Source organism: Tachysurus fulvidraco, chromosome 19 (genome assembly GCF_022655615.1).
Source record: "Tachysurus fulvidraco isolate hzauxx_2018 chromosome 19, HZAU_PFXX_2.0, whole genome shotgun sequence".
Lineage (NCBI taxonomy): Eukaryota > Metazoa > Chordata > Actinopteri > Siluriformes > Bagridae > Tachysurus > Tachysurus fulvidraco.
This window is the reverse complement of record NC_062536.1, coordinates 4,693,452-4,715,404: the sequence shown is the minus strand read 5'-3', so window position 1 is coordinate 4,715,404 and position 21,953 is coordinate 4,693,452. Positions and strand designations below refer to the sequence as shown.

Sequence of the window (21,953 nt, the reverse complement as noted above, 5' to 3'; positions counted from 1 at the left end):
TTAAAATGCATAGCAGCATCGGAGTAGCCTTTCCGTGACTGTATTTACAGTTGCATTGCTTATTTTATGCTCAGGGTCATTACTGTTGTCTTGGTTTTTGGAAATGAGATTTCAGAAATTTGTTGTGTGGAATTGATTCTCGACTCAATTTGAGAATGAGAAAATGAACAGTTTTGCCTTCAAGCGTTTCCCACGTCATACATTCAGATCCAGTAATATGTCATTCTTCACCCTGTAGAACCGAGCATGGTCTTTAATGCACACATGGAGAACAACAGGAGTCAGACCAGTCTCCAGGTCTCTTGGGATCAAGCACCAGGTGATGTTGACACTTACCTGGTTCAGCTACTGTCTTCTGATTCAGCTGTGCAGGAGCAAACTCTGTCCTCAAACACCACACAAGCTCAGTTTGACCATCTGACACCAGGCAGCAGCTACCAAGCCTCCATCTACACCAGGAGTGGTGATCTCAGCACCCGGGTCAATGTGACTGCCTCAACCGGTATGTAGAAAATGACTGAAAGTCATAAGACAAGCAAAGTTCAGCTTTTCTGAGAGAAATGAGAAATTGAAGTATGTCAGATACACTTACATTTTTGTCATTAGGCAGATACCTTGTCCTGAGTGATTTATATTGAGCAAGGATTAAAAGCCTTTGCTTAAGGATGCAGCAGAGGCATCACTATGGTTTAAACTCATCTTCCAATCAGTAATATAACGACTTTACTTTTTTTGGTGTTCAATCTTTGTGTACCACCTTAGAAGTACTTTGATTGAAAAAGGAAGAGCTTTATGGTAAATAATACAGAGATGTATAAATATCTGAGTCAAAACTTCCTGTCTATTGACTGATCTCTTCCTTTTCACCTGACAGCTGGGAAGTTGATGTATAATACATGCTTCCTTCAGCTTCTCTAGCTGACTGCTTCTCAATGAAAGTCATAGAGCTTCTAAACGCTTGGAGGAGAACACTACTGTAACTGTCCTTTGCTAATAGACCACTTTTTAGACTCTTTAGCTGCAAAAACAAAATCAAGTGTGACAGGCAAAATTTCCATAAGTACTTTGTCAGATTTTCTAGGATAGTCAGAAGAAGCTAGGAGCTAATTTTCATTTAAAACGACACAACGTGTAGCTGAGACCTCTGGTGTACGGTTTAATGTAAAAACAAAGGCTTATCACATGAAATATTGACTTTGTTTAGTTCAGGGCTGTTATGCTGTTTATCCGATATTTATTTTTGGTAGAAAATGTTTCAATTTATTTTTAAAGGCATCTTTACCACATTTCTGCTCACTAATGTATATAAAGTAACAGATACCTGTGATTGGGTAGTGTCTCTCTGATTGACAGAGGGGAAAGACAGAGAGAGAGAGAGAGAGAGAGAGAGAGAGAGAGAGAGAGAGAGAGAGAGAGAGAGAGAGAGAGAGAGAGAGAGAGAGAGAGAGAGAGAGAGAGATGGCCTGTCCTTTGCATTCAATTAACCGCTTTAAAAACAAGGATGATTTTTGGTATTGTCATTATTTAAACACAAGATTTACCAATTTACAAGCTGGAGTTTAGTCGCCTCATCGCAAGTTGTAGAAATTGTTCTCTTAAGATTGTAAAAGTCACACAGACAGCTGGGAAATAAACAGCATGCTCCGTACATATTGTCAGCAGTTTTAATCACCTCATAAAATGTATTGAAATGCATAATGAGGGCAGTGTGTTTGTGTGTGTGTGTGTGTGTGTGTGTGTGTGTGTGTGTGTGTAGCTCCAGGTGAAGTCTCTCAACTGAAGATGGAGATGCCTCCTCAGTATGGTGATGTAAAGATTAGCTGGCTGCCCCCTGTAGGACACTGGGAACGCTACCACGTGATGCTATTTAACGGCAGCGAGACCCTGATGAACACAAGCTTACACAAAGCTGCTAGAGAGTTCAGGTTTTCTGGGTTAAAGCTCCATCCTGGCAGAGTTTATAAAGCAGCAGTGAGTGTGTTTAGCAGAGGGCAGAGCAGCACCATGTACTGCAGCACCGAGACAGGTACTTCATTTCCTTATTATTACTAATTATTAGTCCTTATTCAGTAAAGACATGCAACTGAATCCATCTTCAATTGTACACAATACCAACAGCACACGCCTCTATTCCATCACTTTATTATTAATGAAAGTAATTAATAAATAAATTTAGTTTAATTACTTACTGTCGATCTTTTTTTAGATTTATTTCTGATTTTTGTTTTTCCTTCTTGAGTTTAGTTGTTTATCTGAAAAATTATTTTAATTGTTTTTTTTCCTTATTTATATATTTGATACTGTTCTAATCTTTTATATAAAATATCTAAAAAAAATTAAATATAACTCCTACATTATTATTAGAATTATTCCAATTTATAAACATTTTCCTTATTTTATATACAAAATGTATTATTAATACATGCAGATGATTTTACGTATTGCTAGAAATAATAATTGAATATAATACAATAAGGTTTATTTATTTATTTACATTTTATTTCGTCAAATCATTTCCTGTGCATTTCTATGAATCTCACAAACGGCAAAAAGAAAAAGAAAATAAAAAGAAAAATTTGTTTAAAGGTGAAAAAAACTTTAATGTAAAGGTGAAAAAAAATGATTTCTATCACAAAATGGAGTGAATGAAAATAAAAAAAATATTTTAATAATTTACCCATCCTCTCCCTCTCACAGGTCCACCGCCTGTGTCGCAGCTCCACCTCCGTCATGCGGACAAGACGACCCTCAGTGCTTTATGGGACCACAGTTTTGGCTCAGGGACTCGTGACGGCTACACTGTAGAGCTATACTATGGCACTGGATCCACTGCTGTTAAGACGCGAGAGCTACCCCGAGATATGAGAGAGTGTACGTTTAACGTGCTCGTGCCTGGACGTCTGTATAAAATTGTCGTGACGACAACCAGTGGGAATCTAAACAGTTCTGCTGCAGTGACAGGAAGGACATGTAAGACTTTATTTTTTAACAAACAGCCCCTCACACAGCTCTATGGATAAACCCTGTTACTAAAAAACAAAAACAAAAGCTAGTACAGCTTTGTAGACACACAGCAATGGTTTCACCCTGATATACAGAGCCAGTGGAGAGAATGTAGTAACAGTGTGACATGCAGGGTCTCTCTCTCTCTCTCTCTCTCTCTCTCTCTCTCTCTCTCCCCCCTCTCTCTCCCCCCTCTCTCTCCCCCCCTCTCTCCCTCTCTCCCTCTCTCTCTCTCTCTCTCTCTCTCTCTCTCTCGCTATCTATCTATTTATTTATTTATTTATTAGGTCGCCATGAATTTTAATGATATGTGACTTGTGTAAATAAAGTGTCGAAAAAGTCAAAAAAGTCTCTCTCTCTCTCTCTCTCTCTCTCTCTCTCTCTCTCCCTCTCTCTCTCTCTCTCTCTCTCTCTCTCTCTCTCTCTCTCTCTCTCTCTCTCTCTCTCTCAGACAGTCAGAAACTGAAAAATATGTCATCTGTATCATTCTGTCCACAGTGCCTGATGAAGTGAGCTCTCTGAAGTTAAACAACATGAAAACCACAGACTCTCTCACCGCCACCTGGGACAGGCCTGAGGGAGATGTGGACTCCTATAAAGTCCTGCTGCTTCACAACAACGAGCCTGTGTATAACCTCACTGTCCCAGCTAACACAACCACAATTCACCTCCCGCATCTCCGAGCTGGAGCGGTTTATAAACTGCTGATTAGCACAGTCAGTGGTGAACAACACTCCAAGCAGCTCGAGGCCATCTGCCACACAGGTACTGAGTTTAGATTAAAAACTACAGAGCTTTGTTTGCATCTATGTGTTTAAAAGTACATGAACCGTCGATTACACACAACTATAAAGTCCAGAATTTAGCAGATATTAATATGGATTCTTTAATGATGAGTTAATACTGATTCACTAAGTCTTACCAAATGATGGAATGTATATATTAACAAAACACGAGTGAATAAACAAGAATAATATGAATAGCTAATTATTAACGTTTTAATAGATTTCATGACATCCATCCATCCATCCATCCATCCATCCATCCATCTATACAAGCATCTAAGCTTTGATTATCTGTAAATGTTTCATAGTGAAGTTTAAACAAAACAATCATCAATAGGTTTCTACATTTATAAAGAGCTGAGCAATTGAGGGTCATGCTCAGTGGCCCAGGAGTGGCAGCTTGATGGCCGTGGGATTCAAACTCACAACCTTCTGATCAGTAGTCACACACCTTACCTATAGTTAGAAAGAACTGTTTCCAAAAGTCACTGTAATCTGTAACATGATCAAAATGTAAACCTTCTAAACTCTTTACTTTATCACATGTACCACATCTGGACGCTCCATATACAGACTGCTGTTGCGGTGAATCTTACATAGTGTCCACAGCAGTAGCTCAAATGCCTCGCTGTGTGAATGTAAGGAATGCTGATGTTTGTTTGTTTTTTTGTCCCTGTGTAAACTCTTTATGTAAGGCTTTGTGTCTGTCCTTATAAAGACTTCAACAAAAATAATGGTTGGCCTGAACAAAATTCATCAAGCGATATCATCTCTGGAAAACAATAGTGCTCCAATACAAAGGGAATCTGAGGAATTTCAGGAAGTTCTGCATAGAGGAAGAAGGCAAGAAGAGTTTATCAAGGTTCTGCCGGCCAGACCCAACTGTTTTCCCATGGAACAGTGAGGCTATTTTCAGCCTTAATGAACTCAAGACAGAGAGCTGGAACAATGGAGCACACCACTAAAGCTTTTTAGACAACTTTCCACTGAATGCAGCAGATTGAGTTCATGCCAGTTTAGAGGTGGTGTGGTGGCATAACACCGATCAGAATATCTGTATTACAATGCATACGATTCGCCGGAAAAGATTCACAAACATGATAAAATGGTGAAAATAAATAAATAAATAACCAACCAAACAAACAAACAAACAAACAAATAAATTAAAACCTCACGTCTTTCTGTACACAGCAACGCTATCAACATTATTTTACTGTGTCTAAATATCTGTTATCTCCCTGTCGCTCTTTAAGTTCCAGCAGCCGTGGCTGAAGCAACGGTCACCAACGAAGGACGTCCAGATTTCCTCAACGTCTCATGGAAAGCTGCACCAGGAGACGTGGACAGTTATCAAGTCAACCTGAAATACCGTGAGCAGACCGTGTACACGCAGAAGGTGACCAAAATGAGCTCTGAATTCAGCAGCCTGAAGCCGGGCCGACGCTATACTGTCTACATCAGCAGCTGTAGCGGTGTTTACAAAAACACCACCCTGATCCAAGGAAGAACACGTAAGTTCAAAATGTTCAAGAAGGAACAAAAGGGAGATTGGAAAAATAAACATGCCATCATATTTATGACAAGTTAAATATTATACATTCCAAAAAATTTTTGAGATATATAAAAAAAAGAGCAATATTAAAATGAGCAAAATTACAAAAATTACAAAAAAGCAGTAAAAACAGGAAGTTTCTCATTATCTCTATCTTTCGAATTCATGTTAATGAGATTTCTCCCTACATCCAGAACCTTCTGCTGTACAGAACCCCAGTGCCATCCATTTAGCCCGAGAAAATGTCCTGAAGGTGTCCTGGAGCCATGCAGCTGGAGATTATGACTATTACAACATAGCAATCCTGCACAACAACACACTGCTTCAGAACCAGACGGTGGAAAAGAGCCGCAACGAGTGTGTGTTTAGTGATCTGGTGCCCGGGCGACTCTACCTGCTCACCGTCAGCACCTGGAGTGGAGAATACGAGTCCAGGATTAGCACTGAAGGACGTACATGTGAGTGGCACATTCATCTATCTGTCCATTCAGCCAGCCATTTATCTGACCAGTGGTGTGACTCAAGCTGCAAGGGCTGAATACAGACCCCTATCTGTTCATCCATCCATCCAATCATTAATCTATCTATTTGTTCATCTCTCAATCCATTATCCTGAACATGATTCATTAATGACACGTAACGTCCTAGCAGAAACATTGCATGCTGTACCACAAGGGGGCACTGTTATACAGTTTACACTATCCAGTGGTGCAGAGACAGCAGGACAGATGAATGGATGGATGTATAGATGTGTTGATGAACAGATGACAGGATCCATGGACCGATGGCTTAATGCACGGAGAGGTAGATAGACAAAGGGACAGACGGATAAAAGGATTGCTGGATGGATTGATGGAAATGCAAATAGATCTGTCCATCCATCCATCCCTCCATCCATCCATCCATCTATTTGTTCATCTCTCCATTTTCTGCTAGGACATGTATTAATGTGCCTAAGCTATTTCAAATATTATTTCAGATTTATGGCACATATTAAACAGAGGTGTTGTATCTCTTAACCAAGAACAAACAAGCCTGTTTATGATGTAAAGCAATACTGCACGAACGGCAACATGATTTTATTTATTTATTTATATCTAATTTGTTTTTACAACTTCATTTTTGAGCATAATTCCTATCACTGAATGTATTCATGGACTAAAAATAAAAAGCTAGCAGTAAGATTGTCATTACTGTGCATTGGCATAAGAACTCTGACTAAAAGCTAACATTAGCACTGTATGCTATGGTGTGTCAGTTCCCGCTGCAGTACGCTCGCTGGCGCTGTCGCAGAAAAGAACCACTAGTCTGTGTGTGAGCTGGAACGCTGCGCCGGGGGACGTGGATCACTACGAGCTCCAGATCCTCTACAACGACATGAACGTTTTCCCAGCCGTGAGACTGAACAACACGGTGCGAGAGCACTGCTTCTCTCCACTCAGCCCAGGCTTTCTCTACAAGATAGTGGTGTCCACCATCAGCGGCTCCTACATAAAGGCCCAGCGCATCGAGGGCCGCACTGGTAAGAGATAATGAAAATAATTTCCACTGTTTCAGGACACTGCTATTATACAGTTTGTGTGTACACATCTGTGTTCCACACACACGAACAGGAGACACATCTGTGTTCCACACACACGAACAGGAGACACATCTGTGTTCCACACACACGAACAGGAGACACATCTGTGTTCCACACACACGAACAGGAGACACATCTGTGTTCCACACACACGAACAGGAGACACATCTGTGTTCCACACACACGAACAGGAGACACATCTGTGTTCCACACACACGAACAGGAGACACATCTGTGTTCCACACACACGAACAGGAGACACATCTGTGTTCCACACACACGAACAGGAGACACATCTGTGTTCCACACACACGAACAGGAGACACATCTGTGTTCCACACACACGAACAGGAGACACATCTGGTTGAATGTATGTCGCCTGACACAGCCCAGATGTTTGGACATTTGAAAAATGTCTTTACATTTTTGTATTGAATATTGCAGTTTCTTTGATTTTTCTTTCATTTCTGTGAGAGACTGTATTGTGGTGACAAAAGTCTGAGTGCTCTAATGTACATGTTTAGTACCTTCTTAAGCAAATATAAGCCTTTTCATTATAAACAATAGTACTGGCAATGACTCGAGGGAAAAGTGGAATCTTTGAAACATCGACATGAATTTCAGAGTTGTTAGTATTGTTGTTTGTCTCCTTTCTCTTTATAAGTATATCGTGCACTCGAGCTGCATGGACGATTGCGTCGAATCCGATCATCCAGTATTAGATCGGATCCATCAGTGTCGTCTATTTTAAAAATGCTTCTGTTTAATTACAAATTCTGAGAAAAAAAAAGAATTTTCAATCTTAATGTTTCAGACTTTTGGAATAAATTTTATACCTACTCAAAATCATCATTAAACCTTTTTCTTTTTTAAAGTTCATTTCTAGGAAGAAGCAAAATGATCTGTTGCACTTTTTCATGAACAGCAGAGTTGAACTTTCTGTGAAAGCATACAGTAAACATCCCTCCTTCGCTTTCAGCACCCAGTCAGGTAAAGAACCTCCAGCTCGTCCCCGGGATACTCAGAGGGAGTCTCAGAGCTTCCTGGAGTGCCGGCGAAGGAGACGTGGACTTCTACAATGTCATCCTGCTCAATAATAATAAACGTGTCGAGATGCCAAGACGTGTCCCGAAGCAGGACAACGGGACAGACTTTGAAGATCTGGTCCCGGGGCAGTTGTACATGGTTATAGTAGAAGCAGTGAGTGGAGAGCTGAGTAACGACAGCAGCGTCAGCGAACGCACCGGTGAGTAAATCCTGTATCTGTACAGTGTGAGGACTCTAAATAAATCCTGATCTCAGCTGAGGTGAGTATACAGAATGTTTTAAAATAAAAAGAAATTTGGTGCCTTAAGCCACAGACTTATTATAAATGAAGTTGATTTGAATGAAATTGGAGTTTGTTATGGGGGCACTGTGGCTTAGTGGTTAGTACGTTCGCCTCACACCTCCAGGGTCGGGGGTTCGATTCCCGCCTCCGCCTTGTGTGTGTGGAGTTTGCATGTTCTCCCCGTGCCTCGGGGGTTTCCTCCGGGTACTCCGGTTTCCTCCCCCGGTACAAAGACATGCATGGTAGGTTGATTGGCATCTCTGGAAAATTGTCGTGAGTGTGTGAGTAAATGAGAGTGTGTGTGCCCTGCGATGGGTTGGCACTCCGTCCAGGGTGTATCCTGCCTCGATGCCTGATGACGCCTGAGATAGGCACAGGTTCCCCGTGACCCGAGGTAGTTCGGATAAGTGGTAGAAAATGAATGAATGAATGAATGGAGTTTGTTAATGATTAGGGAATAATAGTCTGAAGGGTTCTTTACGGAACTGAAAATGGTTCTTCTTAGGATTGCTCTAAACCTTTTCTTGCAATCTTATTTAAGTTTATTTTGGATTTACTTTAGTGCCGTTATTACCTCAACATATTTTACACAATAGACAGTGAACTGAAAATTGCAGTGATATTTTACCTGTAACTTAATATCACTGTTCTCCAATTTAAATCCCATCACCACAGAAATTACATTAGATGGCACAAAAAAAATTAGAATGAGCTTAGAAACATTTTACAAAATCTATAGTATATGTTGTCACATGGCTTTTTTTATCCAGTCAAGTGTTTCTCATGCACTTTTGTGGATTTTCAGTTCCTTTGCCGGTGAAGAGCCTTCAGGCCGACAGTGAACACACCACACACAGCCTGGCTGTTAGCTGGGACACGCCGATGGGCGTGTTCGATGGCTACAGTATTCAGCTGATGGATGAGGATGAAGCCGTGGTAGCCAACATTTCAGTTCCTGCAGACGTCACACGTTACCGGTTCGAAGGTTTGGTCCCGGGAAGAATGTACACGGTGCAGCTCAAGACCTACAGCAACACTTCTTACAGCAAGGACGTCACGGCAAAAGGACAAACGCGTAAGACAGATACAAGACGATTAATATTTAACCTCTGGGTTATCTTTAACTCTTAGGTGTCCTGAGACATTTCAGGAGAGACTACACTTCTATACAAGATACTTCTGTTTGTTTTGTCCTCAGGCCCAACAGCTGTAAAAGACCTCCGTCTGCTTACAAACAGCACGGCTGAGCTCACGTTCAGCTGGAATGTGTCTGAAGGATGGGTGGACCACTACGACCTCCACCTGTACAGCGTGGACAATATTCTCCAAGAGCACAAGATAGTTGGGGCAAAAGAGAGAAGCTGCATTTTCCCTCACCTGCTTCCCGGGACACTTTACAAGCTGGTGGTGATAAGCAAGAGCAGAGGACTGAGCAGCGAGACGTCTCTGTGGGCACGCACAGGTGAGAGACTTTCACTCTATTGAGCCGAATCAGATCATTCCAATCGATCTGAGGTTCGAGATGATGGGAAGGAGATAATAACTTAAATAATCACTCTTTACAAGCATCTCAGCACGCACAAAGAATCACACTTTGATGTAGATGAGCTACAACAGCGGAAGAAATAAGGCGATCTTTTATTTCAATTTTCTTTCGTCCGTCCGTCGAACTCTGACTTCTCTCATCAGGGAAGGATTTTGTGTTTGCTGAAATCAATTGTGAAAGCCAGAGACCAGAGACAGCGTAAGGAGCGCAGTGTCACTTCAGTAAATGTCCCTTTTAAACTACTGCGCTTCTCCTCTGCTGAGCTCCTGGAGTCGAGACATACAGTAAACACTATCTAAATGCAAATGAACAGCACATCATTACCCCTATTTACTATTTCTAGCATTTTCTTTTGGGTTTGATATTTATTTAGTGGCTTAAATAATGATTTAAATATATGTTTTGATTTAGGATCATCAAAAAGGAACAATTTCCTTTTTTCTGCGTTATAACAGGGGAATTAATATAAAAAGCATGAAGGTTCACAGTGGGATTAAAGCATCAACATTAATGAATAATTACAGACAGAAAAAAGCTCCAATGTGTGTCATCATATGGTCTAAATACTGTTTCCCAGTAATAGCAATCTCTCTCTCTCTCTCTCTCTCTCTCTCTCTCTCTCTCTCTCTCTCTCTCTCTCTCAGTTCCTGCCCCAGTCCGAGACTTGCAGATTGATCATGAAGGTCACACAGACAGTGTGTTGCTGAGTTGGAGACGAGCTCTCGGGAGTCTGGACAAATACACCATTTCTCTAGAGGGCTCGGATCAGCCGGAACAGAGACTGGAACCCGAACACACTCGCACCATCTTCACAAACCTTCTGCCTGGTCGTTTATTCACTGCTGTGGTGCGCAGCTGGAGTGGAGAACTTACAAACACTGTCTCTGTAGTAGGACGCACAGGTTTGTATGACTAACTGTAATAAAAACACATCGAGAATAGAGATTAGAGAATAGAGCCAATAGAGAACACTGAGTATGTGTTACGTAGATATCCAAAAATCTACAACGTGATGCATTTGTGTTTGCTAATGAGTGTGAAAGTTAGAAGTTTTGTGTTCCAGAGAAAACACACCAACTCAGGCCATCCTTAAAATGTTTTGGTTTGGAGTAACAGTAAAAAAAAAAAACAACTTTCTTACGTAGGTATGACTTTAAACAAATTAGCATATCGTGACGTCACTGACTGGGTCTTCATCCCGTGCCTTCTGGTAGAGGGCTGCATTGGGATTGGGCTCCCGCAGGACCCGCAGGACCCGCAGGACCCAACGCAAATCTGGCGGGAGCGGGCGGTTTCACCTTTGCCCTGGGCGGGAGTGGGCGGTCAGAACATTTAGCGGGAGATCCGCGGGACCCGGTGGGATTTGGTGTGTAGCCTAATAATAAGAATGGAGTCAACACATGACGTTGAGAAGAATATTAGTATTAGCATTAGTGTTAATTTATCTTATTTAAATGCAATCATGTTTAATTCTGTTATAACTAATAATTAGTCTGATCATTTGTATACAATCAAAATTTTCAAAAGCTCTCAAGAAAAAATCCACGGGAGTGGACACAAACACTGCGGGTGCGGGCGGGAGTGGAACACGCAGCTTGCGGGTGCGGGTTTATAAAAACAGTCCCGCGCAGGGCGCTACCTTCTGGCGCATCATCGCAAACCTTATTTTGATGCTGGACACAGTTTTTCCAGAACTGTTTGTAGATGTATTATGGTATTATTGAACGGTGACCGCGAACATTTTGTTTACTGAAGCGTAAAAAAAAATTGGTCGGTCTGAACGCAAATTTACAACCAGCAAGTCGGTCGGACTTAAAGCAAAAAATATAATAATTTGAGTCTGTCCTAAATTGACAGGGTCGGTCGGGTTACGGCAAACAAGCATATTTTTAAGGTTGGCCTCAGTAAAAAAAATATATATATATATCTAAATCCAGCTGAGATCCAGCCTCGTCTATGACGTATTGGTAGTTTTACCAACGAGGGTAGAACTACATCTACTTAATTCGTTGTTTATTATTTACAAAATTTGCTAAACATTTACACATTAAATTACAGAAAATATACTTTGACATCCAGATAGGCAGACAGTCAAACAGTCAGACAGACAGCCACATAGACTTGGTATATTGAGCCTTGAGTTCAGTCATAAAAATCGAACTAAACACAGATTTGTATTCCCCCTGTGTTTGTTATAATCTTCTGTGAAGGCTTTGCACTAGATGTTGAAGCGTGGCTGTTGGGCTGGGGTTGAGTCAGAGTCACGTGGCTGTTGGGCTGGGGTTGAGTCAGAGTCACGGTTCTGTGCAGGACTCTCGAGTTCTTCCACTCGAACATAAACACATTATGTTTTCATGGGGCTCTGAGGCTTTGTGCACAGGGACATTGTCATGCAGGAACAGTGATTTTGTCTCTTAGTTCCAGTGAAGGAAAATGTTACAGCATACGGATACTTTCTGTACGATCTAAATTTTATAGTAGCAGGTTGGGGAAGAATCACATTTAGATGTCCTTACATTATTTTTGACTATATAGTATATTGTATGAATACAGTATATTTAAACTCTCTTTATTTCTAGTTCCTGAGCCACCCACGTCCCTGACCATTAAAGACGTCGGCCCTGTCGGCACGGTAGAGTTGATCTGGCACGCTCCTACTAAAGGGGATTATGATGACTTTGAAGTAAAATGGCTGCCACGAGACACACTGTACGTGTCAAAACCGAACTCAATGAGACGCATCGTGTCTGGTCTGTACCCTGGCAGGCTGTATAACTTCAGCTTGTACACTGTGAGTGGAGGAACACCAGGGCCGGTCGCCTACAGCTCAGCTGTTTACTACTCCATCCGCACAGGTGAGAGCACATTCCACTATACCAACTGAACTGGGAGACTCCAGAAGGTTTGTATAGGGAACAGACATGGGCTCAGTGTAGAGTTGGCCGTCTGTGACAAATGGACAAGACCTTTACATTTTAGGTTAGTTTAAGGCAAGCTACTTTGAGAAATCTCGTTTGTGTGTTTTCATTACAAAAGCAGGAAAAGTCTCTGGTTTGCAACAAAACTGACCCACAATCTTTTATATTTATAAGTCAGAATTTACTGCTTTTTGGGGACCAAATGTCTTTAAAACTGGCCTTAACTTTTGGGTCCCCAAAATGTGTCTGTGTTCCTCAGAAAGCACGTGTGTGTGTGTGTGTGTGTGTGTGTGTGTGTGTGTGTGTGTGTGTGTGTGTGTGTGTGTGTGTGTGTGTGTGTGTGTGTGTTTATTCCTTTATAAGGATCAAGCACATATTTGTCATCATAACAATAGGTTCATCTTTAAATAAAAAAAAAGAACCAAGATATTTTCTTTGAGATATAGTTACAGTTAGGTTCAGTTTATTAACAGACACAATTAAAAGTAATAGTGTGTATTTTTGTGGTGTATGTGTAATGTTTATGTATATATGTGTGTGTGTGTGTGTGTGTGTGTGTGTGTGAGAGAGAGAGAGAGAGAGAGAGAGAGAGAGAGAGAGACACACAGAGAGAGGGTGAGACAGGGTTTTGTGATGTTCTTAATAAACTTGTGTCCAGCTCTGGAGAGTTACACTTGGAACACGATAAGTTCAAGCCCAAGAAACAGCATTGCCAATGATCAGGGTCCAGCAGTCCTGTCCCAGTTTTCTGTGAGATGTTCCTCGTCTCTTATTTGCTTAGAAGTTTTGTTTAAAGAACAGAAATCAGGCTGCCGTCTGTGGAGTGCAGCTGGTGCTGGATAGCACCCTGTTTGTGTGTTGGCCCAAAATGAAGGAGCACACAGTTGTTAGAATAGTTCATGTTTTATTCATTGCAGCAGATACTCTGTGATTCAGCTCTGTAGAGAAATCAGCACACTCCATGACACAGTCCATAATTAGAAAGTAGTTTAAATGAGAAACATAACATTAGTGACATTTTAGCTGGTAAACTACCTGCTGGAGGGATTTAGAGGATTCAGGTTGTGATGAGACACAGATTGTCTTTGCTCTAGTCAGATCCTGAGATGGTCATGTGTAATGTATAGACATTAAACTTCATTATGGAAGTCAACAAGTTCCTTCCTTCTTTATTCAGAGTGATGCATGATTTCTGAATTATTCATTACACCGTTGGAGAAAGACAATTACTGTCATTTGCTGATGAAGAGTCATGGAGTCTTTTGGTTCTGTTCTCATCGTATGGCGCCGCACCCAAAGCGTATCACTCCTGCTGACTGAACTGATTTGACTGATGAGTTGATAGCAGACAGCTATTATGGGACTCTGGTCCTCGGTCTCTTGAGAGTCTGAAGTTTGTATTTATGAGATACAAGCGCTAGACTCAGCCGTTATCAATCGCCTGAATCCTCAGGGCCGAGGAAGGGACCATCGATCCGAAGTCCTTGCCGAATCAATGTTCTTATTCGGGTAATTTTCCTTCAGAGTTACAAACGGACTCACCGAGACAGTTTCCTCCTATCCGTCTTCTCTTCTTTTTTTTCTTCTTTAACTGTCCTGCTTAGGGCCGAGTCATTCTACTTGTTCCAGTTTTTTTTTCTGTGAAGCTCTTGCTCAGAAACGAGAACTCTCAAGCTTAATGAAGTGTTTTAAGTAGATGACTGAGCAACGACGGCTCATTCTGCATGAGAACAAAATTCAGCTCGTTAATTATTCCTTTTTTTTTACACTCCTTACTGCAGCAAGGTGCTGGGGATAGATCAGCAAGAGCAGCTCATATTAATCGAGTGCATGGAGAGAGAGAGAGAGAGAGAGAGAGAGAGAGAGAGAGAGAGAGAGAGAGAGAGAGAGAGAGAGAGAGAGAGAGAGAGAGAGAGAGAGAGAGACAGATTGAATGTGCCTGTATGTGAAGAGAAACACTTGCTGCACTGCTAACCATTGCTTATTAGGTCATGTGTGTGTAATACAGAAAAATCCTTAATTACTTTAGTAAAACAATATTTTGTCAAAACTTCGGATTTCACATGTCCCTGTTTGAGAGGGCATTTGATGTCAAAAGCTGCATTAGATAAGACGGGGTCGACATTTGAATGCTTATCGACCACCATTTCCATAGCTCCACCCCCAGGATTTAAATAAATCTTTGACCTATTTCACCTTTAATAATTATTTTAACACCTTTTTTAAACACCTTTAATCATTTTAACACCTTTAACAATTTCGGCCTCCACTTCGTACATCATCCAGCATGAAGTCTGTGTTCGTGGCCCCTGCATTTTTGTGAACATCCAGAATGATAATAGTGAAAATACAGTTTTGATTTTTAAACTTTAATTGTTTTTCTAATTAAGGTCTCTGTGAAGACGTTGTGTTTGAGATGTGTTCAGTTTTCCTTCACTCCAACCCCTTCCATACTAGGGAATTAGGTTAATCATGATCTATCATTTATTTATATTTTTAATGTGATTAATGTCATTTGTGAAAATATTTAAACAAATTTAAGCTGTGAAACTGCTATGTATCACAACAGATTAATAAAACTCGGGCAATGTATGCTCATTAAATATTTTCCATACTGAATAATAAACAAGCATTTACCTCTGTTCAGCCCCAGGGCCGGTCCAGAGCTTCCACTGCCATCCCCTGAGCTCCAAGTCTCTGTCGTGCTCCTGGAAGCCTCCTGTATCTGATTACAGCACATACTATATGGAATGCAGGAGACAAGGCTCGAAAGAGCCGGTGTACAATCGCACCCTCGGTGCCCATACCCATTCTCAACACTTCGATAAGCTGGAGCCTTACAGGAACTACACAGTGTCAGTTACAGTGATCTCTGGAGACAAGAAAGGAGTGACCGTCCAGAACAGCACCTTCACCATGATCGACCGTAAGTTCATCTCTCAGTGTTTACAGAACACAGAAATCACTAAAGACAAACACTGCTTCATCTTAACCCTGTGATGATTCGACACTCCAAGGAGGCTTGAGTATAAAGCAACTGATTTCTAAAAATGATTTCTTTCTTAATTAGCGGAAGAACCTAATTAAGGACAAATGTAATTGACGCAAATCCTGGTCTTCCCTCTAACATGCACGATTAAACCATAAACATGTCCAGAATCTTTACTTTTTTAATATTTAACACACAATGCATACAAAAATCATTAGTTTCCTGAATTACATGTAGTCCACTGTACTGCGATAGGAAGTCCAGTGCTCTCAGAATTTTAGACACTGCAGCATGCATTTAATAGGAAACACATTTGTACCTAATTATTAGCAGTGTTTCTATAAGTAACAGACAACATACACAAATATAACAAGCTGAGGATTTGATTTGATGAATGTGAAGTAAGTAGTTAAGTAGTTAGTTAAGTAGTAGTTCAGTGCCCCATTACACACACCAGCTTCTTGCTAGGAGACTCATGGTGTTGAAGGTTGTTTATTAAAGTGAAAGGTTCCCTAAAAAAACTCCTCTAAAATGTTTAGCATTCTTACTCTGTCAAAAAGTCTTCTAGTGAGAATCTGCTGTGTGTAAGAGACTACTGAGCTACATACAAATAGCCACAATCATACTACTGTACCCACACACACTCTACTGTACACTCTCTACTGTACACTCTCTACTGTACACTCTCTATTGTACTGTACTCACAGACTCTCTACTGTACTCACACACTCTCTACTGTACACTCTCTACTGTACACACTCTACTGTACACTCTCTACTGTACACTCTCTACTCTACTGTACACACACACTCTCTACTGTACTGTACCCACACACTCTCTACTGCACACTCTCTACTGTACTGTACTGTACCCACACACTCTCTACTGTACTGTACTCACACACTCTACTGTACTGTACCCACACACTCTCTACTGTACTGTACTCACACACTCTCTACTGTACTGTACCCACACACTCTCTACTGTACTCACACACTCTCTACTGTACACTCTCTACTGTACACACTCTACTGTACACTCTCTACTGTACACTCTCTACTGTACTGTACACACACACTCTCTACTGCACACTCTCTACTGTACTGTACTGTACCCACACACTCTCTACTGTACTGTACTCACACACTCTCTACTGTACTGTACCCACACACTCTCTACTGTACTGTACCCACACACTCTCTACTGTACTGTACTGTACCCACACACTCTCTACTGCACTGTACCCACACACTCTCTACTGTACTGTACCCACACACTCTCTACTGTACCCACACACTCTCTACTGTACTGTACCCACACACTCTCTACTGTACTGTACCCACACACTCTCTACTGTACTGTACTGTACCCACACACTCTCTACTGTACTGTACCCACAGACTCTCTACTGTACTGTACCCACACACTCTCTACTGTACTGTACTGTACTCACACACTCTCTACTGCACTGTACCCACACACTCTCTACTGCACTGTACCCACACACTCTCTACTGTACTGTACCCACACACTCTCTACTGTACCCACACACTCTCTACTGTACTGTACCCACACACTCTCTACTGTACTGTACCCACACACTCTCTACTGTACTGTACTCACACTCTATACTGTACTGTACCCACACACTATACTGTACTGTACCCACACTCTCTCTACTGTACTCACACACTCTCTACTGTACACTCTACTGTACACTCTCTACTGTACTGTACCCACACACTCTCTACTGTACTGTACCCACACACTCTCTACTGTACTGTACCCACACACTCTCTACTGTACTGTACCCACACACTCTCTACTGTACTGTACTGTACTCACACACTCTCTACTGCACTGTACCCACACACTCTCTACTGCACTGTACCCACACACTCTCTACTGTACTGTACCCACACACTCTCTACTGTACCCACACACTCTCTACTGTACTGTACCCACACACTCTCTACTGTACTGTACCCACACACTCTCTACTGTACTGTACTCACACTCTATACTGTACTGTACCCACACACTATACTGTACTGTACCCACACTCTCTCTACTGTACTCACACACTCTCTACTGTACACTCTACTGTACACTCTCTACTGTACTGTACCCACACACTCTCTACTGTACTGTACCCACACACTCTCTACTGTACTGTACCCACACACTCTCTACTGTACACTCTCTACTGTACTGTACTCACACTCTCTACTGTACTGTACCCACACACTCTCTACTGTACTGTACCCACACACTCTCTACTGTACTGTACTGTACCCACACACTCTCTACTGTACTGTACTGTACCCACACACTCTCTACTGTACTGTACCCACACACTCTCTACTGTACTGTACCCACACACTCTCTACTGTACTGTACTCACACTCTATACTGTACTGTACCCACACACTATACTGTACTGTACCCACACACTCTCTACTGTACACTCTACTGTACACTCTCTACTGTACTGTACCCACACACTCTCTACTGTACTGTACCCACACACTCTCTACTGTACTGTACTGTACCCACACACTCTCTACTGCACTGTACCCACACACTCTCTACTGTACTGTACCCACACACTCTCTACTGTACTGTACTGTACTCACACACTCTCTACTGTACTGTACCCACACACTCTCTACTGTACTCACACACTCTCTACTGTACTGTACCCACACACTCTCTACTGTACACTCTCTACTGTACTGTACTCACACTCTCTACTGTACACACACACTCTCTACTTTACTGTACTCACACTCTCTACTGTACTGTACACACACACTCTCTACTGTACTGTACCCACACACTCTCTACTGTACACTCTCTACTGTACTGTACTGTACACACACACTCTCTACTGTACTGTACCCACACACTCTCTACTGCACACTCTCTACTGTACTGTACTGTACCCACACACTCTCTACTGTACTGTACCCACACACTCTCTACTGTACTGTACCCACACACTCTCTACTGTACTGTACTGTACTCACACACTCTCTACTGCACTGTACCCACACACTCTCTACTGTACTGTACCCACACACTCTCTACTGTACCCACACACTCTCTACTGTACTGTACCCACACACTCTCTACTGTACTGTACTCACACTCTATACTGTACTGTACCCACACACTATACTGTACTGTACCCACACTCTATACTGTACTCACACACTCTCTACTGTACACTCTACTGTACACTCTCTACTGTACTGTACCCACACACTCTCTACTGTACTGTACCCACACACTCTCTACTGTACACTCTCTACTGTACTGTACTCACACTCTCTACTGTACTGTACCCACACACTCTCTACTGTACTGTACCCACACACTCTCTACTGTACTGTACTGTACCCACACACTCTCTACTGTACTGTACCCACACACTCTCTACTGTACTGTACCCACACACTCTCTACTGTACTGTACTCACACTCTATACTGTACTGTACCCACACACTATACTGTACTGTACCCACACACTCTCTACTGTACACTCTACTGTACACTCTCTACTGTACTGTACCCACACACTCTCTACTGTACTGTACCCACACACTCTCTACTGTACTGTACCCACACACTCTACTGTACTGTACCCACACACTCTCTACTGTACTGTACCCACACACTCTCTACTGCACTGTACCCACACACTCTCTACTGTACTGTACCCACACACTCTCTACTGTACTGTACTGTACTCACACACTCTCTACTGTACTGTACCCACACACTCTCTACTGTACTCACACACTCTCTACTGTACTGTACCCACACACTCTCTACTGTACTGTACCCACACACTCTCTACTGTACACTCTCTACTGTACTGTACCCACACACTCTCTACTGTACTGTACTCACACTCTCTACTGTACTGTACCCACACACTCTCTACTGTACACTCTACTGTACACTCTCTACTGTACTGTACCCACACACTCTCTACTGTACCGGCACACTCTCTACTGTACCCACACACTCTCTACTGTACTGTACCCACACACTCTCTACTGTACCGGCACACTCTCTACTGTACCATACCCACACACTCTCTACTGTTCCTACACACTCTCTAATGTACTGTACCCACACACTCTCTACTACTGTACTGTATGCACACACTCTCTACTACTGTACTGTACTCACACACTCTCTACTGTACCGGCACACTCTCTAATGTACTGTACTGTTACACACACTCTGTAAAGTACCCCACAATCTAAACTGTACCCCACACACTCTGTACTGTACCCTATACTCCGCACTATACTGTACCCACACACGCTGTACTGTACCCACACTTTGTACTGTTCTGTTCCACACACTCTGTACCCACACACTTCGTACTGTACTGTACCCAACAATCTAAACTGTACCCCACACACTCTGTACTGTACTGTACCAAACAATCTAAACTGTACCCCACACACTCTGTACTGTACCCCACACACTCTGTACTGTACCCCACACACTCTGTACTGTACCCCACAATCTAAACTGTACCCCACACACTCTGTACTGTATATACACACACTGTAAATAAACACTCTGTACTGTATCATATACTCCGTACTATACTGTACCCACACACTCTGTACTGTACCCACACACTCCTTGCTGTACTGTTCTGCTCTATACTGTACCCCACACTCTGTACTATACCATACACTCTGTATTATACTGTACCCACACACTCTGTACTGTACCCACACACTCTGCACTGTAACCACACACTTTGTTTTGTTCCCCAAAATCTGTACTGTAACCACACACTGTATTGTTCCCCAAAATCTGTACTGTACCCCACAATCTGTACTGTACCCCACAATCTGTACTGTACTGTACCCACATTCTTTAGTGTACTAGTCCCCACAATCTGATCTGTACCCACACACTTTACTGTTCCCCACAGTCTGTACTGTACTTTTCCCCACACTCTGTGCTGTACCGTTTCACTCAGTTCCATACAGTTCCATTCTTTGCCATACCCCACACTTTGTGATGTACCAGCCCACACGCTGTGCCATACTATTCCACTCTGTGCCGTACCCCATCCCACACTCTGTGCCAAACCCCATCCCACACTCTGTGCCATATAACATTCCCACACTCTGTGCCGTACCCCATCCCACACTCTGTGCCATATAACATTCCCACACTCTGTGCCGTACACCAATCCCAACACTCTGTGCCATACTATTCCACTCTGTGCTGTACCCCATCCTACACTCTGTGCCATACTATTCCCCTCTGGGCTGTACTGTACCCCATCCCACACTCTGTGCCATACAACATTCCCACACTCTTTGCTGTACTATTCCACTCTGTGCCGTACCCCATCCCACACTCTGTGCCAAACCCCATCCCACACTCTGTGCCGTACACCATTCCCAACACTCTGTGCCATACTATTCCACTCTGTGCTGTACCCCATCCTTCACTCTGTGCCATACTATTCCCCTCTGGGCTGTACTGTACCCCATCCCACACTCTGTGCCATACAACATTCCCACACTCTCTGCCGTACTATTCCACTCTGTGCTGTACCCCATCCCACACTCTGTGCCGTACCCCATCCCACACTCTGTGCCATACAACATTCCCACACTCTGTGCCGTACACTATTCCACACTCTGTGCCGTACTATTCCACTCTGTGCTGTACCCCATCCCACACTCTGTGCCGTACCCCATCCCACACTCTGTGTCGTACCCCATCCCACACTCTGTGCCATACAACATTCCCACACTCTGTGCCGTACTATTCCACACTCTGTGCCGTACTATTCCACACTCTGTGCCGTACTATTCCACTCTGTGCTGTACCCCATCCCACACTCTGTGCCGTACCCCATCCCACACTCTGTGCCATACAACATTCCCACACTCTGTGCCATACACTATTCCACACTCTGTGCCGTACCCCATCCCACACTCTGTGTCGTACCCCATCCCACACTCTGTGCCATACAACATTCCCACACTCTGTGCCGTACTATTCCACACTCTGTGCCGTACTATTCCACACTCTGTGCCGTACTATTCCACTCTGTGCTGTACCCCATCCCACACTCTGTGCCGTACCCCATCCCACACTCTGTGCCATACAACATTCCCACACTCTGTGCCATACACTATTCCACACTCTGTGCCGTACTATTCCACTCTGTGCTGTACCCCATCCCACACTCTGTG

General features: G+C 42.7%; 1 protein-coding gene across 2 annotated transcripts in view; it reads left to right on the top strand.

The window, feature by feature from the left end:
- ptprb (protein tyrosine phosphatase receptor type b) overlaps positions 1 to 21,953 on the top strand; it is a 49,658-nt gene that overhangs the window by 9,087 nt on the left and 18,618 nt on the right. For both annotated transcript variants that reach the window (XM_047803779.1, XM_027151433.2), the window contains 13 exons: positions 239 to 502; positions 1,757 to 2,026; positions 2,698 to 2,970; positions 3,502 to 3,768; positions 5,042 to 5,299; positions 5,535 to 5,798; positions 6,599 to 6,862; positions 7,902 to 8,168; positions 9,058 to 9,327; positions 9,451 to 9,714; positions 10,443 to 10,700; positions 12,378 to 12,653; positions 15,364 to 15,642. In XM_047803779.1, the coding sequence (XP_047659735.1) occupies positions 239 to 502; positions 1,757 to 2,026; positions 2,698 to 2,970; positions 3,502 to 3,768; positions 5,042 to 5,299; positions 5,535 to 5,798; positions 6,599 to 6,862; positions 7,902 to 8,168; positions 9,058 to 9,327; positions 9,451 to 9,714; positions 10,443 to 10,700; positions 12,378 to 12,653; positions 15,364 to 15,642 (3,474 nt within the window). The remainder of the gene's footprint in view (positions 1 to 238; positions 503 to 1,756; positions 2,027 to 2,697; positions 2,971 to 3,501; positions 3,769 to 5,041; positions 5,300 to 5,534; positions 5,799 to 6,598; positions 6,863 to 7,901; positions 8,169 to 9,057; positions 9,328 to 9,450; positions 9,715 to 10,442; positions 10,701 to 12,377; positions 12,654 to 15,363; positions 15,643 to 21,953) is intronic.